This window comes from Sycon ciliatum, chromosome 1 (genome assembly GCF_964019385.1).
Source record: "Sycon ciliatum chromosome 1, ocSycCili1.1, whole genome shotgun sequence".
Classification (NCBI taxonomy): domain Eukaryota; kingdom Metazoa; phylum Porifera; class Calcarea; order Leucosolenida; family Sycettidae; genus Sycon; species Sycon ciliatum.
In genome coordinates, this window is record NC_088643.1 from 65774861 (window position 1) to 65797585 (window position 22725).

General features: G+C 46.4%; 1 protein-coding gene across 1 annotated transcript; it reads right to left on the reverse strand.

The window, feature by feature from the left end:
- Positions 1–22477, reverse strand: LOC135804922 (cobalamin trafficking protein CblD-like). Its single transcript, XM_065318901.1, has 6 exons — positions 22221–22477; positions 21919–22093; positions 19962–20200; positions 19488–19682; positions 1825–1911; positions 1–872 (listed from the first exon to the last, which is right to left on the reverse strand). The coding sequence occupies exons 1-6, from the start codon at positions 22227–22229 to the stop codon at positions 672–674; spliced, it is 906 nt and encodes a 301-aa protein (XP_065174973.1). The 5' UTR covers positions 22230–22477; the 3' UTR covers positions 1–671.
- Positions 22478–22725: the final 248 nt, after the last annotated feature.

Genomic DNA, 22725 nt, shown 5'->3' on the forward strand with positions numbered 1-22725 from the left:
TTGGTCTGGAGCTTGCTCACAAGTGCACTGTCTGGTACGACAATCTCCTAATTATTTTCGGATTCTGAACTTGAAATAGAAATGACTATGAACATAAGCGGTGAGCCATAAAAAATTCATAATGATAAAATGACAGGAAGTCGCTCACACACACGGGCGAAAACAGCAATGGCAGTGCATCTACTGAAGGCGTAAGATAATAGTAGTGTGATAATGCTGCACGGACAGAATGTGGAGTCACTAGAGAACTGATGCTGTGAGTGCCAGCTGTGTACATGATGTGAAACGGAGTTACAATGTAGTACTACATGTATCGACTTATGTACTGTAGCAGTGATAGTACTACATGTATCGACTTATGTACTGTAGCAGTGATAAAGGAACGGGTGGGTGAAACAAAAATGAACCCAAATATGACAAAACTAGCCACTGAGTGCAGTGGCATGGTGCTATGTGCCATCTACACTTGCATAGCCAACTGGATTTTGTTAGAACAATTTAAATAGTCTTCAAGGAGAGGAGAACAACCCAGACACACTCACAGCCACACTGGCCGCAAAGGAAGCCCACACGCACACACACACACAAGCACATACATCAAAAGAGAACGCGTGCCACTACTACTACTACTGTGACTAGACATTATCAGAAAAGAAAGCCAACGTGGGGAGCTAAGACCTGTTGCCAATAATAGATGCCAGCGCTGGACTGTCAACAGGTGCATTGGTGACCAGAACGCCACCGAATACATGCGTTCCCCACTTGGGATGGCTCAGGCACTTGCAGCAGCCCAGGTCTTCAACAGTGTAGCCAAGGTGCCTCATGCGCTCGTCCGTCTCCGTTAGTGTATTATTTGTGTGGGAAGCATAGAACTGCAGGGACAAGTGTCAAACACAGTATAGATATGAACATACCTGTTGTACAGGATGCCGTAAAGTCGTGTATACAGGCCGTGGCTTATATGACGCTTTTGAGGAACTTTTGAAGGCTTCTACATGAGACAAGCTTCTATACAAGACAGGTGTTTCTATGTGTGTCAACACTAAAACCAGGCTTATGTGCCGACAGTATCTTGAAAATCAGGCTTCTATTCAAGTCACACGACGAGACAAAGCCAGCTGTGAACCTGATGAGGCCTTTCGTACCATTACTTCTCAAATGAGTACATGTGATATTAAAGGTAATGAAGCACGATGTCAATGTGTACAGCGTATTGGCGGTGAAGTGGTGATGAAACGTACACAGGTTGAATGATGTTTTTTTGTACTCTTTGGCAAAATTAGCACCATCATTCAACCTGTGTACGTTTCATCACCACTTCACCGCCAATATGCTATACACATTGACATCGTGCTTCGTCACCTTATCACCATACAGTCAGACCTCGCTTATCCGGTCCTCTTTTATCCGGATCCCTCGCCATCCGGATCGTTGGTCACCGATTTACAGCATATGCGATGCATACATACAGTATGTGTGTTCGATTATCCGGTTCCCTCGCCTATCCGGATACTTTTGTGGAAAACGGATGTGCGCGGTTATGCGAGGTCTGACTGTATCGCCATGTACTGGTGTGAGAAGTAATGGTGCGGAAGGCCTCGTCAGGTTCACAGCTGGCGTTGTCTCTTCGTGTGACTTGAATAGTCTAATGTGCAGGTAGAAGACCGGACACGGGACACTTCACATCTAGAAACGGGCAGCACCCCCAGGTGAACACAATCATAGATGATGTAGTCTTCATCAGGTAGAAGAAAAGATACTTCGCACATAGGGACCGGTTTATAGGAGGGGAAAAAATGAGATACACAGAAAGAGACTACGTACCGCTCGGCCCGAGTGAGGATCGACAAAATCAGCCCAGTACCCTGCTGCCATCAATTTCCCACATGCCGACTTCGCTATCACCAGGAACTGAATGGTACAGAAGAAACAACAGAGTGAGGATTATACTCAAAACGGAAAGAAACATTCAAATAAAAGCAAAAAAACATGAACCCAAAACTTCTCCCGTGCATTGGTGATCCGCGAGTCTTCCTTGACGGCATATAAAAGTGCATTTACGCTTCAAGCACTCCATCTAGCATAAGCATGGGCCGTGCCAAAATCATTTCTAGCGGCAAAACGACTATCTCTAGTGGCTCTTTTGGTACGCCAGTGGCGGGCCACTTACAGCAAGTGGCTAACATCTACTTGTAATCATGTCAATAAACCCACTGTGAGCAGTGGGTATCACTGATCAGTGTTCTGATGGTCTGTACAACGTGCAGCCGTATCTGGTTGAGTCTTCCACCGGCCCTGGGCTTTTTTTCCCTGGCCCGATGGGAGAGCATCGTCATCGTGCATGTAACCTTCCGAAGGCTATGCTCAACCCTGGTTACTGTACAGTAAATCAAGCTGCACCAGCCTGGACCGGCAGTGCGAATACAGCATCAGCATCAAGGAGCCGCCTACACGGATGCAAGCAAGTGCCCACCACGGGCAATCACCTGCCCACAACAGAATTTCATATGACGTCTGTACAAATGAAGAGCCCTTGCAGACTGCTCTGCTCACTTGTACTGGTAGCACAGGGCTGTACAAGCACAGGACATGTGCGGATACTGTTTACGGATCATGGCGTGGGTTAGTAGGAATGTACGAGCGGGTTCTGGGCCAGGGGGCGCCCGGGTCCCAAAAAATGGGGTATTATTGAAAAATGGGGTACTAATAGTACCCCATTTTTGCGGTGAAAATAATTTTTGGCCCGGTTTTTTTGCGGATAAAAATATGTGCCAGGGGGTGCCCTGACCCCAAAAAATGGGGTATTATTGAAAATATGTGTTGTGCACATGTGGGTTTGAATCTCACTTTTTTGGGCCACCTTGCCCCGGATGGGAGTGGGTATAAAAAGTAGAATGTTGAATATGGTGTTTATCATGAAGTTTTTTCCGTGACCTACCCCACCTCCCCATGCAATTTTTCAAAAATGGTCCTGCTCGCACACACGTCAGAAAGGTCAGTTCTTGATAGATACGATACATGTCATTACAAAGAATAATGGAACGAACAGTGAATATCGCAATGGAGTGGAGGAGAAAGGTAGTACAATTCAGTTCTTGTTGTCCTGATTTCATCAAGCTGGTATTGGATGAGAGACCACAAAGTTTACTCTTCGAATACGTGTGAGGATGGATTCACCCATGATCTCTTCCGTGACACGCAGTACGAGGTGGAGTTGTCGGACGCTCTGATGTGCACCAATGGTTCCACCCAGTCAGCAATGGAACTGTCAGTCGACGACCTCCTTTGCACCGCCATCGTGTCAACAGTCGACTCGGGTAATTTGGAGATAAATCCATCGTCGCCGATGTCGATCGTACCAACTCGCACACGAATCCGCGTTACTCTTGTTGCAACGGCACGGAGTTGAACGGCCTTGGTACTACGTCGTACACGCACACGATCAACTCGAGAGACTTCATTTTTCGTTCACCTCCTTGACAAGTTGCATTACGTCGCTGGAATCCAAATAGGTTGCATCAGCGAAGAGGTCGATGATGTGTTGAGAGCACGGTTCGTCACGCATGTCACTAAGCTTGTAGAATGAGTGTCTACCATCAGTCCACCTTCGCAGTATGACACCATCATCAGTCTCACTAATAGTTCCGTAGTCCTCCACACCACCGATGACGATTTTAGGAAGGTGCTGTTTCCTATTCTTCACATTCAAGATCAGACTGGTGACCCTGCAGATAATATACTCAGCAGCAGTGAGTGGTGACATATCGAATCTTCTGGGATGTGCTATCATCGGGTCAAGATCCCTGGTTGTCTTGCTAGCACTGAGGCGACGGATTGAGAACTCTTCATTATCGCATGAAAATAAATACCATTTCTCTGCTCTGCACGTCTCAGAAAATGTCCACGCCATTTTAGCTTCTTCACACTGCAAGAAGGAGTCGATAATGAAACTGCAGGTTGAGACTACTTCACCTCGAGGTCAAAGTTCACGCCGCGATGACCTTTGTAAACAAGGCTACGTCTAGACGTCTCAAACAAGACCAAGGGGTCACGCCACGGGGAGGTGACGACCTTGGAGAACACGATGTGTTTCGAAAGCGGAAAGACGCCCCCGTCATGGTGAGTCTTTTTTGTTCGGGTTTGGAATCTTTCGACTATGATATCAGATTGAGATGTGAATGCCTTTCTTCTATTGAAAGGTCGATGAGACGGAGGATTTTTCTAGCTTTCTGCTCATATAATTCTTACTCTCATAGTACTTGATTTTCATATATTTTCAGGGGTGGAAATACGTAAGGCACACGGACCATGGATGCGCACATCATGGAGTGTGCATTGACGTCACAGTGGATTGTAGGATGCATCATGTACCACACAAACACACACACACACACATGCACATAATATACATACACTGTGCAATGACATCACAGCGAACTGCACGATCGGTGGATGCTATACATATACGGAATTCCGTGGTCTCTTCTCACACAGAGATGGTAGAGAGGAATTCAAAAGGAATCTTGGAAAGAGGACTCAACTGTCAATAGAGCGATATTCCCCGCTCGGAGCACGAATATTCCCCGGGTCTTGCGACAGAGTAAATAAGGGAGATGTTAGTGCTGATCACGCTCTATTTGGGATAGTACATGGGATAAATGGATTATACCATTCGTACTCTGTGCATACCGTACCCATTATATTTTCAATCGTGCTGACGCACTCATGAAAATATCTAGCGGTGTACCCCTCGTACCAAGAGTACATGTACTCTTGCTCGTACTCGTGGGATAATCGATACATGTCTTAGTGCTGATCGCGCTCTATTTGGAATAGTACATGGGATAACTGGATTATACCATTCGTACTCTGTACATACCGTATCCCTTATATTTTTCGTCGTGCTAACGCACTCGTGAAAGTGTCCAGCAGTATACCCCTCATACTCATGCGATAATTCTCATGAACGCCATCAGCTTGTACATAGCACTCAATCATTTATTTTTTATTTTTCATTATGAATGACATTGTGAATCATGACCGAAGACTGTTCACATCCTTCTTTGTGAGCCAGGTATTGAATTTATTATCTGTGTAGCCTTTCCATTGCACAAGACGTTGATCCTTGTTGTATTTTAACACCTTGTCGAATCTCAAACCGGTCTCTCTGGCGTGTTGCAGTTCTGCTTCGTAAAACGATCCGATGATGTGTTCTCCCATCAGATCACGAATCCTGTAGGTGTGTGGTGATGTTGATAGGATTTCATCCACCTCGAATACTTCCTCCGTCCAGTTCGCAGTGTAGCCCTTCTCGAAATGACGCTTAGATACGGTTAGGCGCACCTCGTCACCCACTTTGAACTTGGGTTTTGACTGCAGGGGGTCTTGTTGATCTGCATCTTTTGGTATTCTACCGTTCGATGCTTCGTGAGGTGTCATCCCAATGCTTCTATGCTTTGACTGGTTGTAGCGGTCTAGTAGATGAGGTAGGACATTGAGGTACCTGTTCGTGGATTTCTCTGTAAAGTGACGCCACATTCTTGCCTTCAACGTTCTATTGAAGCGCTCGACCACCACCGCTTTACCCTCGTTATGGGTGCTGTACATGATGACGTTGTGTTGTGATAACCATCTGACGCCACATTCTTGCCTTCAACGTTCTATTGAAGCGCTCGACCACCACCGCTTTACCCTCGTTATGGGTGCTGTACATGATGACGTTGTGTTGTGATAACCATCGTTTCATGGGGGCATTGTAGAATTCCTTGCCTTCGTCTACCCAGAGTTTTAGCGGTGTCCTTCCGGATGTACTGACAATCTTATCGAACGCATCTCTCACGGCGGTACCCGTCTTCGATTTCAAAGGCATTGCCCAGGCATAGCGGCTGTATAAGTCGATGACTGTTAGCAGGAATTTGATGTTCTTATTGCTTCGGGCAAACCGTTGCATATCCACGAGATCTGCACTCCATATATGGTCAATTGCTCTGCTCTTCACCTTGCGTCTTTTGAAATGCACTCGTCTGGGCTTGTGCAATTCGTTAGCCAGTTTCGTATGGAACTGTGCGGGTTCTGTCTTCTTCTTCCGTCTTCCATCCTGAATTGCCTTTTGCACTTTGTTGTCCCAAAAGGCTCCAGCACCTTCCAGGGCACCTGAACTGAGAACCAGTTGATCGTTTTCCAGCTTTTCGTCATCATCAAAGACTCTTCGGAAAATTCGAAGTGCTTCATCCAGACCATATTTGGAAAATAGCTTTCCCATCAATATGGCATACCATCCACATACTGCTGTGCTTCTGTCTTGAACGGCTTGGGTGTTGGTGATGATCTTACAGTCTGCGTAGGCTTCTTTAAAGAAATCGCACAGTGCAGGTTCAGTGTAATCTTGCTCCATAGTGTATAGACTGCGTCCGAAACTGTCGAAAACCAGGATCACGTTTTGCTCGCGACACACGGTCAACCAATGATGTCCGCCTTCCGTTGCATCGTACACCGGTAGAACGTTGTCGGTGTTGACGATACAAAAGTCTCCATTGTTCAAGGGTGGCAAGAGGTCGTAACTCGTGCAGCCCACGAACCCTCCGACACCATTCAATCTTCCTTTGATATCGGCACTGCTGAGAGGATAGTCCATTCTTGATCATAGCCTGAAAATATTTGGCACGTGATCACATGGAGCGTCCGCTCAGGATATCCTTGATGATACGAGTGATCCTGCTTTTGTCCTTCAGCACCTGTTGAATGAATGATGCATCGTCCACCATCACCTTTTGTGCTCTGATCATGAAATGCTCGGGATGGATCAATTTTGCTTCTGTTGTTCTACCATAGGTGGAAGTCATATCGTTGAGATCTTGAAACTTGAGCTGTGATCCCGGTATAGCTATCACAAGGGTGGTTAGTTCCTGAATCTTTCGTTCTGATCGAAGGAACCCATCGACGTGTTTGTTGATTCCCATGGCACCTGCTATGGCTGCAAACGGGTACCTGGACATGTAGATGCGATTCGTCTCGTTGACCAGAGTAGTGTAGTCGTTCATCGTCTGCGTCTTCAGGGCATCCGCAGCCGCTTCCACCCGACTCCTGAACCTCAGTCGATCTTCATCGTAGAGTTGCAGCAGTTGTGATCGGCTTGTGAAATAGTTGCTCTTCAAAAAGGTTACCGGTATATTTGTATGCCGGAGGAAACTGTCCAGGATTTGCAGGATCCATCGGTCGAATTCATGATCTTGTAGTAGATTGAAAGGCACCGATGTTAAAGGTGCCTTTCTCTTCTTCCTGACATCTGAAACGGAATCGCGAACTTGATCGGTAGTGGAATCATAGTTGAGTATGTTGGATGCAATCACATTTCTCACAGACGGGTAACTGATGTGATCGGGATTGTTTTTGAAGTGGGTGTCATATAGACGCTTTACTCGCGGATCGGCTTGCAGTTCCAACAGGGTGGAGGTGCTCAAACTGTGATCTGGTACTTGGGAAAGAACTTTCTTAACGCTTTTCAAGTATGCATTGTAGTTATTACCTCCTTTTTGCCGCATGAGTGGTGGTATACCGAGAACTTCCCACGAATTTGCTCTCTTCTTAATGATGTGTTGAGGATGTTTCGTCATAAACTGCAAGGTTTGCAACCTTTTACGCTTGGGTATCGAGAAGGATCCCTTTCTGAGTCCCACTCTTTGTATACTACTCGGTAGCCCATTTGAGAATTTCACCGTAAGATGCTCCATTCTTATTCATGATTGGAATTTTTTTCAATGTTGTGGCTAACTTTTCGGCTAACTTTTCGGCTAACTTTTCGGCTAACTTTTCGGCTAACTTTTCGGCTAACTTTTCGGCTAACTTTTCGGCTAACTTTTCGGCTAACTTTTCGGTTAACTCTTCGACTAATATCGTACACACACACACACACACACACATCAACGAGGTTTTTATTCAAAAGTCACCTTTAATGCAGTGTCTTCGCAATACGTGTAGTACTGATTAGAAGAGCAATCAATGGTTAGGATAGGTCTGCGACACACCGCCAATAACTTCTCATACAATCTAAAGATAATGGATGACTTCGTGCACAGACCACCAAACAGAGTATTGAGATAACGCTTGATATTGCTTTTATCAGTGAAGCGAAATAGATACATAAAGTTTGCATTGATCTTCATGTCCTTAATGTTATCAAAGCTCTGAGAGAGAAAGAACACGTTCAACTTATGATGATGACTGTACATGGTGAAGAACTTGTAGAGACACTCTCTTTGGCTGCCGTGCTTCAAACCCATCACTCTGATGTCATCAATGATCACATAGGTGTTAGGCTGGAGATCCATGTCTTCGATACACTCGGGCATGGTGCTGTAATGCTTGAAGGATTTGAGGCTTGGGAGACGATACTGATCGGCCGGCGTGTTGGAGATGACAACTATACGCTCAGGTTGCACACGTTTCAGGAGCTTGATGAGAAAGTAGGATTTACCCATGTTGCTCTGTCCCAGAAACAATACGTTTTGACCCCAGGATTTCAGAGCAGGAATGATTTCCGTGAACCAATCCTTAGACTCGAACTGAAGACCAGGAATGTGCAGCCCGTGTCGAGCAGTGGCCGTGGTCGGAACATCGTCGTTCCTTACGGGACTAGTCTTTTTCTTCCTCCCGATTTCCTGTCCAAGGAGCGAGATAAAGTCCATGATCAGATGTTGTAGGATGGACCGATGTGAGCGGAACTCATAGAAGACGGTCCTGCACTGTTAATGTTCTGTCGAATTTTTTGAGCAAATGGAGTTTCAGGACGGGTTAGGGATCTACGAGGTGCAGACAGGAACGATGAAGCTTCGTCGAGGGCACGATGTCCTAGTTTTTTGAACAAGGCCCTTCCTTGTTTCTTTATTCCTCGTGCCCTGCGGCCTTTGGAGCGAACTTGACGAGCTGGTTTCTTGGTTTTTCGAGATGCTCGTTGCCGAATCTTCTTCGGTGCATGCCGACGACGACGACTTTTAGTGCGCTTCATGGCACCTGCTGAGCTTCCCTTCCTTACTCCTCTGCCGAATATTTTATCCATTACGTTGTCACCCAGTGATGCCATGGTACCCATGGCCAAGGGAGCAGCCAGGTTCGTCAGGAGTGGTATGGCCTTGGCGGCTAATCCTGGTGGAATGGCTAGACCTCCTCGGTGCATGGCAGGGTTGTAAGCTGTTTTCATTTGCGCTTCCACAATGTCTCCGGACTCTCCTCTCCCCAAAAGCATGGGAAGAAGTGTCATTCCTGCCATGGCAGCCAGGGGTCCAAGTCCACCGCGTTGCATTGCATCTTGTTTTGTCGTGGGTTCCGCCATCTGCTTTTCCATCTCATCCGGTCCAGCACCGATTAGGTTTTTCCAGAAGCTCTTTTTCCAGAAGAATCCACCGTGTTGTCGACTCGATGTTTTCAAATCACCACCGTAGACACGATGTCTGGTCTCCAGGTCACCACCTTCCATGATGCCCTTTTACTACTAGGTCGGAATTAATTCATACAACTTCGGCTTTGATACCTTCATCTTTGCTCATGGTGTACAAGTACTTGTCCATGCAGAGAAGGTTGACTTTGATCGAGGCGCCATTTTCGCTAGGTCTCCTCACGGGGGCGTTTGTCACGTCGCTAAATTGATAGTCGATGGACAGATTTCCTCTCGATCTTGGATTGTCTGTGGTCCGATCCAGATTCAAGTTGATAGGCACCATAAAGTAGTGATTGCAGTAATCTGCAGCGGTGATGGGGATTTGCGTTCCATACGTCTTGCCGAAAAAGTCTTGTACCAGATTGTAGCCACGCAGGTAGGAGGATTTGTTGTAATCGTAGAAGTATTGCCCTTCAGTATTACGACTCACATCCCACTGGAACTTGAGCGGGTTGTCAAAGAGCGTCTGGTCGTTGACAGTGACACGAAGTTGACTGAGATTTGCATGAATCATGGCCAGTCTGTTCGAAGAATGCGATGCTTGACCTCCAGCCAATGCTGGCTGTGTACCATGAGTCAAATCTGTGAAGAACAGGATCATCCTGCGTGGAATGTCCGCATTGTGAAGCAGTTCCAGTGTACCAGCATCATCTGAAATGCTCTTTTGTATGAGACGAGGGCACCACGTGTGGAATAGAGTTGTTTGGGAAGGCGTACACGATCGGTGAGATTGGGTTCCATGCGATAGGTAGTGTACACAAAGTCCAATTGGAGTAGATCGATCTCAATATCACCGACGCTCAGAGCACTGTTGGCACCACCGCCTTGATCGCTAAGCATGATGTATCTGGAAAGCTCGGATTGTGGCAGATCAAAGCGAAGCTTCACCTGTGTACCCGGGGGTAACCAAGCATCGTCCTGATTGAAAAACGGTAGGAAGGGTCTCAGCTTGTACTGAAACCGTCCAACAGCTGCACGAAGTGCATTTTCCTGAACCGTGTTGGAGAAGCCTTCGTTGGTGACAAGCTCGACGGTGGGTGCACGCCTGAGTGTGAAATCATCGACGAAATCCGGTGCTTGTGCTGCATTAGCGTTTGCAGCGTTTGTTTCGAAGGCATAGCCATGCTTACGCTTCACACCAAGTTGATAGGGCGTTAAATCCACACCTCTCAATGCTCTTTGCGGATCCAGTTTCTGTAGACCGTAGAGATCCGAGTCCACGTACTGAAGGCGTTCGCTGCTGCTTTCCATTAGACTGAGGATATGCTGAACCATTTGCATGTCGGCAACTTTACTCGATTGCGTGACCTCTGTTCCGTTGATCTCCACTCGAATGTTCTTGAACCACGAAAAGGCTGGTGACGTGGTGCACACCCATCGCGTGTAGTCTCCAGGCTGGTTATTGAGATTGTTTTTGACACTATAGCGCATTTTCACGATGAAATAGCTCTCCCCCAGAGCAATGAAATTCGGCGACGAGATGTCTAGTTCATTGTTCAGGGATGGTGGTGATCGATCTGCTGTGGAAAAGAGTCGTACTCCGCGTCTACCCTCAAGCAACGAGAGTTTCTTCTCCGTCCTGTCGAGGATGTTCTTCTGAACGATCTTCGTGTTGGTCAGGAGTCCCGTGAAGGACTCCGGAGCTTGTGGTGAGTATATCTCCTGTGCCATTCTTGCGAGTCACATTATAATAGGGGTGAATTTTTTTCAAAGATCCAATATCCAGTGTCTTGCGAAAGTCGTTCATCATCGATATCAATCGTTGATGCTCCTCGTTAGTGAGCTTCCCATCTTCCAGAGTAATGCCCAATTCCAACATGAACGAGTCTTCAGCTCTCTCCATCTGCTGCAGTTGTTCAATACACTTGACAAGCTGACGTTTGGTGTCGAGAACGTGTTTACCAATGCATGCCATGATCACACCGATGATCGTGCTACTGATGGCGATGATTCGAATGCGATGTTCTCCAGATACAACACCACTCCCTTGAAGGATATTGAGAATGGTTTGAATGAGTATGAGAAAGGACAAGATTGCAGTGTTGTAAATTACGTACTTCTCCCGGCAACGCACCTTTTCGCTCTCCAATTTCTTTCGTTTTGCTATATCCTCCACCATGTCACGCACGTGACGGACACGAACATCTGGAAGATCCATCTAAGTAGTTGTGTTGGTGATCCGAAGATCAAGGTAGACGGGATATCCGGAAGTAATGTGTTCACCGGTGTTGAATTTCAACCAGAACGAAATGCTAGTCACGTTTTCGTGTGGAAGCAGCAGTCGTTTGTCTTCTTTCCCGAACACGTAGTTATTCAAACCGTTGAGGGTTTGAATAAGAAAAGTCTTCAGCACCCTCGAATCAGTATTGTCTTCGTACTCCACAGCAGGTCCAATGAGGTCGGTGTAGAGCAGGACAAGTCTTCTGCCTTTCGTCAGATCCACAGCGAACGGGAACGTGTGAGATCCCTCGATCGTGTATGGCTTGAGAATAGTGCCCACACCCAGCACCAATGCGGGTGAGTCCTTCTTCAACAAGCACCGTTTATTCCTGGGTACCGAGACACTTATGCGGCTGGTGTGACGAGAGTAGGAAAACACAATGTCTCCGTGTCCTGCTCGTTTCAGAGTGGCATTGATAATAGACACCAAATCGTCTACATCGCTGTATGTTCCCGTCTTGATGGAAAGTCTATCCTCTTCTTCTTCTTCTTCTTCTACACCATGTACCACATAGAGTTTGTTCGTTGCCTCGTCTATGTTCTCAAAGTGTACTTCAAACTGAGCCGATTCAACATGCAGGACTTTATCACGCGTATCGAGCTCCTTCACATTTAGAGTAAAGTTCGGTTTGTGCAATCCCCTGCTCACGCCCGACGTGTTGTTCGCCACTGTCAATATCACAGACATTCTGGTGTTGTGATGACACTCACTATAGATAGGTTTTATTTTTCATTTTCATCTCAAGAATGTAGTGTAGCATGTGTGCTATATATTATGTACAATCAAAGTAGCACTTTCATATATCGTAGTGTGCCATGAGTTCTGTGTGGATGCGCTGGACTGTGTGAGAAGATAAACTCTCTGCAAAGTGCAAATGACAGAACAACTTTGATGAAGTGCCGTTGAAGAATTGAGTACCACCAATGCTATAATTGCAATCTTCGATTCCATTGGTCCTGGAAAATGGGACAGTGTCTAAGTTGGAATGTATCAAAATGGAGTTTACGTATAGAGTGAATAGGCCTTCTGAATTCCGAGCGTAACTTATGACACACTTTGTACCCAAGAGATCCGTCATACTCGACACAGGTTTATCCAAAGCCGCCGATAATTGGCTGACTACAGACGAAACGGGTATGTTGAATGATGAATGGCCGGGACGCGTGAAGTAGTTGCCACTTATGTGGGTGGCAGTGAACAACACGTACAAACTATCCAAGCTGAAATTTCCGACAGTATCGATATCGAATGCCTTCAATGACATGTTTCTAGGGTCAGGTGCGTCCACTTGAATTACTTGGAACATTGCAAAAGACATGTTGTCGTGAAACAGATTGACGAATCGTTCTCTAATGGAAACTTGGCTGGGTTGTGTAATGTTGAGGTAGAAGTGATCGTCTCGGAACATGTCGATGCTGTTCACGTTGATTCTCTTGTCCTTCATGTCAACGATATTTCCCCCTCTGTATCTGTTTCTGCTCACCCTGGTGACGGATTCAAATCTGCTAGGATGAGAGTATATGTAGAGGTAGGCGTTTCTCCGAATGAGAGGTAGTAGATGAAACGGATCGGATAGGTTCTGATTTGATTGCGGACCCACGGGACCTCTGGCTCCTGGAGGACCTATGGGGCCGACGATTCCTTGGGGGCCCACGGGACCTCTGTTTCCTGGAGGACCGGTTGCACCGATGGTTCCTTGGGGACCGACGGGACCTGTGGTTCCTTGATCACCTTGAACACCACGTTCACCTTGTGAGCCGTCTTGTCCATCTTCTCCTCTAGGCCCAATCTCACCTTCAGGACCAACTAATCCACGTTCTCCACGTGGTCCAACTTTACCTCTGGGACCTTCTGGACCAGGTATTCCTTGATCGCCTTTTTGACCGCGTTCACCACCTTGTCCATCGCCTCCTCTAGGTCCAGTCTCACCTTCAGGACCGATCAATCCACGTTCCCCACGTGGACCAGCTTCACCTCTTGGTCCACGAAGCCGACCGAAAGCCATCCATTTCGAGCTGAATTTCTTGTACACGATCAGCGTGGCTGCATCGAGGTAGAAGTCACCATTTCTCCCTACAGAGTTCAGCGGCATGCCACCTCCACTAAGCCATCCCAATCCCCGATCACCACGAGGACCTTTCATCTTGCGCACAGCGTCGATGTCGTGTTGCAATCTCGATGAGGATTGACGGATTTCATTCTTGACCCAACCGGCAGGGACAGCACATGTCAAAGAGCTATCGTCGTACGCCAAATTACAGATTGAATGTTCGTTCATGTCGAGGTTAGCATCCATGGACACGGATCCGTCTGTTCTAACGTGCAGCTCATCAGTTGCTATGGCTTGATCTGTGTAGCGCGTAGATCTGTTTTCCACATCTTCCACTTTGCTCTCATCGGCTTTCTCCTCTTTCAGTTTCTCCACATCATGAACCAAGGTGTTTTCGGTGTCTTCGTTCCCCACAACCGATTGCATCTCGATAATGTCATTCCGCATGCTTTGCATGTGTTTGAGGGAGGCCTCATCACCATCACTCCTATGGAAATGCGTAGCCCAGTACGCCATCTTCAAACACACACACACACACTGTACTAATTATGAAAGGAAATATTTTCTTTCTCAAATAAATCTTTATGATGCTCATAAGAACAGGTAAACAACAGGTAATGCACAACAAACAAGAGCCACAGTCATCGTGTTGATGAGTCGACCGTTCATCCTCCTCCTCGATTGTTCATGAATGTGTTTCATGAGGAAATCTCGTGCTAACAACACCTTCGCACGATCGCCTTTCCGTGCCAGCATGTCCAACAGAGTGACTGAATATGCCAAGGTCATCTCCAGGGCAACGACGTCGTTTGACGCATGACTCCATAAACCTTCCATGATGCCGCATATGCAACTTTCAAGTCGTTCAGCTTGTTCACGATCACCATCGCCAACAGTAAAGCTCGCAGCATACCTGAGAATGTCAGGTCTCTTCATAGCGACATGTTTAGCAGATGTCCACACGTGAAACAATGTCGAATCACGAACGAACAAATGGTCAATGGCAAAGGCATGACGAGTCTCCGAGCATTCACCTTCATCCTTTGCGTATGTTGCAAGAACATGGTCAGCAACTCGTACTAGCAGATGACACACCTGACATTCGTGAGTCTTGTGGTCAGCCGATCCGTTAAGACTCTTTGCAACGTGAAACCATCTCTCGTAAAGGGAATTCATTTCCTAGAATGCGAAGACACGAGGCAACTGATCAATACTGTATCGGGTGAAGGAATGACTCGACTGCATGTCAAGCATGCATATTTATACAAGTCAGAATGGGGTGGGTTGAAAATGCAAAGTTGTCAACCAATCACCATCAAGCCCGCCAAAAACAGATGATGTAACCTTGACATGATTGATCTTGTCATGAATGACGCATTCATTGATGGTGTTCACATGAGATCACCCTGGTTCATCTTTCCCAATTCCATTCTTTTCACATCCTGCAACCCATTCTCCACTAGTAGTAGCAGTGGGGATACTAGAGTCCGAAGAGGCAAGGCAGCACTCTTCCGTGGACGTACTACTCGACACAACACCACCCATACTTGTTCTTTAGAAGTTTTTTTTTTTAAATTTGTATCATGAGGTATTGACGTAGAAAGTAGTATAGGATAGTATAGGATAGAATAAGAATGAATGATCAGCTGTGTGATAAAGAAGGCAGTTCATTAAAGACTTCTTGGAAGGTCTCTACCAGCTGATCGTCTTGTTGGACGACGACACTGCATAATGATGTGAAGCTCTCAGTCAGCTGTTTCAGCTCCGTGATAGAAAGTGCCATGTGTGCGTCCAGAGCACGATGAAAACATCTGGGTTCCACGTTGATGCAGATGATTGGAGCAACAGCAAGACGTACCTTCATCACTTGCTCGTCAGTGTCGAGGGAGACTGCCCCGGGGTAGATGAATACATCTTGTTCCACATCCAGTTCAAACGAGCTGGTCGGGACTAGCTTGTTTTCACCGTTGATGTACACCCGACATTGACCGTCGGACGAACGTGATGTATAGAAGTTGGTTATGATCTTCTCCACACGTCCACTTCGGAGAGTGTCACGGAGCGATGGACAAGTCTTGATCAAGTTCGTAATGATGAACTCAGTGGACTCGTTCAGTTCGATGTAAACTTGTCCTTGAGCATCTTTGCGAGCTGTTGCCGTACTACCACAGGCTGGCAGAGCTCCCGAAGGGAAGTACATCTTATATCCAGGCTTGTAGAAGGATTTACCAGATAACTTGTAGGGCAGCTGCATGTCCTCCTGAAACCCATCCACCACAATCTCTTTGTGGAGCTTGGTAGGAGCAGGTGATGCATAGCGACGCTTAGCCGGTACTGGATTCGAAGAGAGCACAACTCGAGGAGGGTCAGCAGGAAGAGCGGAATTCTTCTTCATCCTTCGCTCGTATAGGGAAGCCATCTTCTAGGAAGTGAAGTCAGGACAACTCGTCAGCACTGTATTCGATGAACGAATGACTCAACTGCAGACAATCATTCGTTTATACGAGCCAGAGAGGTATGTGGATTGAAATGATAAGATATGTGTCAACCAATCAAGCCCGCCAAAAACATTTCACCAATCAGCATCAAGCCCGCCAAAAACATTTGACCAATCAGCATCGTAATGGGGCCGTTCTCGGCACTTGTGCCAGTGGTTGTGAGACTTATCCACTCACCCCCACCGTTAGGCGCTGCATCTGCCGCTAGGATTTACCGGGTGTTAGCGGCCGTCGTGAGTTCCCTTCGGGAACGGACACGATAATTTACTTTTTTTTAATCAGCATCGTGCCCGCCAAAATCATATCTCATTATAAAGATTCCTTACATGATACCGCCACCTTGGTGAATTGATACAGTATGGAAAGAAGATCACAGTCAAACGTGTGCATGTTCTGGATCACGTGATCAAGTGAATAGATTTCCCAGCAATAAGCATCAATCAATGATGTCATAAGAGATATATCAGATTGAGATAAAAGCAGCAAATTCGAACGCAACATGGACAATTGCAATGAAGACACCATCCTAGTCGACTCCATGAGATGCAGTACGTATAGGAGTGGAAAATGCTGAGGAAGAGGTTTCATGATTCGACTGAACCTCAACCAGGCTACATTGCTATGAGGTAAGTAGGAATACAGTTTACGTAATGCATCCACATTCGTATCGTATACTATACAGGATAATGCTATAGCATAATTTATACTCTTGTACAAACAGGACTTCTTCATCGCACGTATCTGCTCTCGAAGAGGGTGTACACGAAGCTGATCGGATAAGAGTTCAGTTTTCGAAAGAAAATGCAAAAGATGACGATCCACACCACATAACCGCTCATGCGCAGCGTAAGGCTTCTTCATCAAACTACATCTCTGATGCACATCAACTTCAGGTAAGTAAACCACATCCATGACAAGTCCACAAGAAGAACATACGTATCTTCCTTCATGAACAACATGATCAAGATGATGACACTGCTTTTCCTTCCCTTCTTGCTCTTCTTCTTCTTCTCCTCCTTCTTGTTCTTCTTCTTCTTCTTGTTCTTCTTCTTCTTCACGAAGTCTCTTTTCACGTACATAGGCACGTAAGATCTCTAATTCAGAATCCATCTTCACCCCACACCATCATCTTCATAGTGAAACATTATCCATCAATATATCTACTTTTATACCCACTCCTATCCGGGGATAATAGCAAAATACTCCTGAAAAAATAAATAAAAAATGAACAGAATAAAGATTAACAATGACGATAAGTGTGCCTTATTCAACCCAAAGGTCAAAGGTCAAACCCTGGGGGAGTCCCGGGGTCAGACCAAGCACGACCGACACAGTGTGCCTTATTTGGCCCAAAGGTCAAAGCAATAGAAGAAAGGCATTCACATCTCAATCTGATATCATAGTCGAAAGATTCCAAACCCGAACAAAAAAGACTCACCATGACGGGGGCGTCTTTCCGCTTTCGAAACACATCGTGTTCTCCAAGGTCGTCACCTCCCCGTGGCGTGACCCCTTGGTCTTGTTTGAGACGTCTAGACGTAGCCTTGTTTACAAAGGTCATCGCGGCGTGAACTTTGACCTCGAGGTGAAGTAGTCTCAACCTGCAGTTTCATTATCGACTCCTTCTTGCAGTGTGAAGAAGCTAAAATGGCGTGGACATTTTCTGAGACGTGCAGAGCAGAGAAATGGTATTTATTTTCATGCGATAATGAAGAGTTCTCAATCCGTCGCCTCAGTGCTAGCAAGACAACCAGGGATCTTGACCCGATGATAGCACATCCCAGAAGATTCGATATGTCACCACTCACTGCTGCTGAGTATATTATCTGCAGGGTCACCAGTCTGATCTTGAATGTGAAGAATAGGAAACAGCACCTTCCTAAAATCGTCATCGGTGGTGTGGAGGACTACGGAACTATTAGTGAGACTGATGATGGTGTCATACTGCGAAGGTGGACTGATGGTAGACACTCATTCTACAAGCTTAGTGACATGCGTGACGAACCGTGCTCTCAACACATCATCGACCTCTTCGCTGATGCAACCTATTTGGATTCCAGCGACGTAATGCAACTTGTCAAGGAGGTGAACGAAAAATGAAGTCTCTCGAGTTGATCGTGTGCGTGTACGACGTAGTACCAAGGCCGTTCAACTCCGTGCCGTTGCAACAAGAGTAACGCGGATTCGTGTGCGAGTTGGTACGATCGACATCGGCGACGATGGATTTATCTCCAAATTACCCGAGTCGACTGTTGACACGATGGCGGTGCAAAGGAGGTCGTCGACTGACAGTTCCATTGCTGACTGGGTGGAACCATTGGTGCACATCAGAGCGTCCGACAACTCCACCTCGTACTGCGTGTCACGGAAGAGATCATGGGTGAATCCATCCTCACACGTATTCGAAGAGTAAACTTTGTGGTCTCTCATCCAATACCAGCTTGATGAAATCAGGACAACAAGAACTGAATTGTACTACCTTTCTCCTCCACTCCATTGCGATATTCACTGTTCGTTCCATTATTCTTTGTAATGACATGTATCGTATCTATCAAGAACTGACCTTTCTGACGTGTGTGCGAGCAGGACCATTTTTGAAAAATTGCATGGGGAGGTGGGGTAGGTCACGGAAAAAACTTCATGATAAACACCATATTCAACATTCTACTTTTTATACCCACTCCCATCCGGGGCAAGGTGGCCCAAAAAAGTGAGATTCAAACCCACATGTGCACAACACATATTTTCAATAATACCCCATTTTTTGGGGTCAGGGCACCCCCTGGCACATATTTTTATCCGCAAAAAAACCGGGCCAAAAATTATTTTCACCGCAAAAATGGGGTACTATTAGTACCCCATTTTTCAATAATACCCCATTTTTTGGGACCCGGGCGCCCCCTGGCCCAGAACCCGCTCGTACATTCCTACTTGGGTTCATTTCCAAACAGGGACATTTACGCACAACAGGGTGGGGCATAGAGCCGCACTTGCTTGTAATTATACTGTATAGAGGTTATGCGAATGATTTCCTGGCGAATTTTCAAATGGGTGCTAAGTGTACAGCGCGAGTTGCTAGTGCAAGTGTACAGCGCGAGTCGCTTGTGCAAGCGTAGCGCTGTGCCGCGAGTCCGCGACTTCACTAAAGTATCTCAGCTGATCAGGTAATCGCATAACCTCTATATGTAACACTGTGTCTCCTCAAAACCCTTATCGTGGCTCAACTGCAGTCTGCTATGCTACTAGCAGAAACTCTAAGCGGTAGCCCCTGAGCCCAAGCCTTACCCTGGCAAGAGCATCATCGCGCTCCTCGGCAACCGAATCGGACCAGTTTGACATGTTTGCATGCGTATGCTGGCTGACCGTCATGATGGTGAGCCCGTCGCGTGGCAGGGCTGGCGCCTCGGGGAACATCTCCATCATGCTGCGCTGCACACGCCGATTAACTGTCTGCACGCTGCATTCACACTCCAGCAAGTCCTGCAGTCATAACCAAGCATGCCAACAAGCAGACACGGTGAGCTGCACAGAAGCCTACATGCACTGTCCAGCCAGCGGCGGCAGGGTACTGTTATTGTTTTCATGATACATGGTACGAGGCCAGTCACACATTACAGTACGTGTACAACTGGGAGGTGTAGCATCTATGGAGACGACACCACATGAAATCATAGTACCGAAGCTACGTGCGTATCGAATCCGGATTCGGAAGTTCTACATGAAATGATCAAGGTGATATCTGTACTCTTGGCAGCCTACCTGACCAAATGGAGAAGGCTTTCCCATCGGTTGGACTGTCATGTCCTCAGTGATGTTGGACAGTGCTTTCTGGAACTCCTCCATGCTCATGTCGTCCTCTACAGGCTGTGCATCACTTGCCCCGCCGGTAGCACGCAAAAACTCTACTGACGACCTGTCACTGGACATGTTGGGTCCGACAAGGCCCGGCATGGGGAACGCGTAGCTCTTCTTGACGGCAGCGCCGACTGACTGTGTGTCTGCAGCAGCGGACAAGAGAGACACCATTACAGAAAAACATACTGTATTGAGCGGGAGAACCCGACACATCTGTTGCTCATGAAATTGAGCAGAACACATCATGAATATATACAGCCCACTAGTAGGGAGCGACACAGAATTCCACTCGTGGAGTCTATAGAATAGACCGATTGCCATTTGTACAGATCCACGATTTCCCGTAGAATCCCGTAGACCCGGTAGGGTGTTGAGTGTGCAGGACCCTATTGTGTTTTCTGCTATTTCCACTAAGAAATGGGGCCTGAAGGCATTTCATACGAAAACCTTTTTCTGACAAAGATCTAGCTAGTCATTAGTTCTAACCAAAGTGAAGAAGCTGGAAAAGCGATTGCTGGTCATTGAATTATGATGCTAAAAAGGTCAAATGCGCATGCATAGCACACAATGAACACCCTACCGGGTCTACGGGATTTTGTGGATCTGTACAAATGGCAATCGGTCCATTAGATTGGAGAGGTTGAACTTGAGGGTAAGCAGAAGCAAAGTTTGAGCTTTGCAAATATCATAGCCTGTCCATTTACTTGTACAAACACTGGAATTGGAAAGGGGGATAATGACCAAAATACTCTTAGCAGAGTAGTGACATGAAAGATTCAAGTTTGCAAATGCCCAAACTCCAAAGGCAACATGAACTACAGCACTATCTACATTTTAGTCTGACAGGCAAGGAAAATCCTGCCAATAGAAGTAGATACGAGAGAGCTAGCTCAGGACCCTTCGCTATGCTTGTCGTCATCATGATCATCGTCATTTTGCTGAGCTACATGCAACTGAGCTCGTGCTCAGTCACGTGTCACGGGTATACGCCCAAGTGCATCTAGCGTGCTGCCGGCCTTTTTTCACCCAGTCATGTGATGACGGCCGCCCTGTACGCCCGTACCGCACACACACACACACGCACACACAATTTAAAGCGTTGTGGACGCTGGCTAGGGCCAGACACCACTACACTCATATATTGGTTATCCGGACCCCGAAGTTACAGGCACTTCGGTCTACCGGGCACCCTTTGGGCGAGTTTCAATGGAAATATCACTACAGTCCATTTCAAAACTATAGACGCGTACCTAGGCAAAAACCGTTATGCCAGCATCTATACCACATAAAATCTTTGATCACTTTGTGCATAAATTTTTCCAAATTGGGCGTCTGTTATCCAATCGTTTAGAAACTATATGAGAGTAATTGTGGAGCGGTCCTGAGCAATATTCCGAAAACTATTCTCAAAAAGTTCCAGCCAAATTTGAAATATTTCAAAAACCCTACGCGTCTATAGTTTTGAAATGCACTGTAGTCACTACTTTTTTGTCCCCTTTTAACGGAAATAGTGACATCATATTCCATATCTACGGCCTTTCCCCGTCAAAATGTATGTGATTCAGAGTTGCAGACATTTCAAGTCACGGGCAGTCCCCGGTCCCAGACCGCCCTAAGAAACGAGGTACGAGTGTATTCGTAACGTCTTTTGCTTAGCTACGGGAATAAAGTTCATAAACCAGCCTAGGACTGTCTGTTGAATGATGTGCAGCACGTCGAGCCTGAACTTGGAACCGTAGCGAAACAGACAGTGCACAATGGACTTGGTGGATGCATTGCCGCTGAGATGCTTGCAATACACATGGAGAACGCACATACTGTACAAGCATACAAGTACGACTGTCTTGCAGCTGTTGCTTACCAACTGCAGCAAACCGATCCACGCGTGGCTCAGGGCTGGACAGCTCCTCAACATGACGTGAATCTACGATGAAGAAATTGGTGGCACCTTCCAGGGCAGCGAACGTGGCCGGAACAGACGTTGACATTCGCATATTATTCAACAATACGCGAATGTTTGTCATGCACGTCGTCACCTTGAGTCACAGCAGAGTGGTATGCACAAGCTCAGGACCAACCACACACAGAAGTAGGCAAGCATACTTCCCACTCAGCAAGCTTGACCTCCTACACAAACAAACGCCGATCAGAAATCTCACTTACCTTCGCCATGGTTGTTGTTGACAGTATCAACCTATTCTCTAAGTACGTTCTCTGCCACTCTGGTGCAGAGATGACAAAATAACTAACTTCCTCACTGCTAATTTTGCTATTAATCGTAGTAGATGCACGAATGGATTCCTCAAACTAATCTACATGCACTCGGGTAAAAGACAAAGACGACAAAACAGCCGAAGACTACACTGCACTACAACTAAAGTACAAGAGTTGTAGAGATGACTTGCCCCGGACAAGAAAACAAAAAATGTTCAGAGCAGCTATGAAAATTTAATTTCGATGACCATGATGACCACATTTTGGTATGATGATGACAGCATGCATAGAACCCAAACATGATACGGTACGGTACGGTACTCGTAGACCTACTCTATTATACTGACTCTTGTTTTTATTGCGTCCAAAATAATCCTTGGCCTCATTTTAGCGATGTTTATCACTCCCAGGATTCTTGCTATTACCGGTGCATACCTACAGTAGTTGTACCTGC

What these genes read in the sequence shown, in the direction of transcription:
- LOC135804922 (XM_065318901.1), bottom strand. An exon ending in GGATCGGTTTGCTGCAGTTG is followed by an intron (nt 20,201 to 21,918) that starts GTAAGCAACAGC and finishes CCGCTGCTGCAG; the next exon opens with ACACACAGTCAGTCGGCGCT. An exon ending in ATCCTCACTCGGGCCGAGCG is followed by an intron (nt 873 to 1,824) that starts GTACGTAGTCTC and finishes TTGTCCCTGCAG; the next exon opens with TTCTATGCTTCCCACACAAA.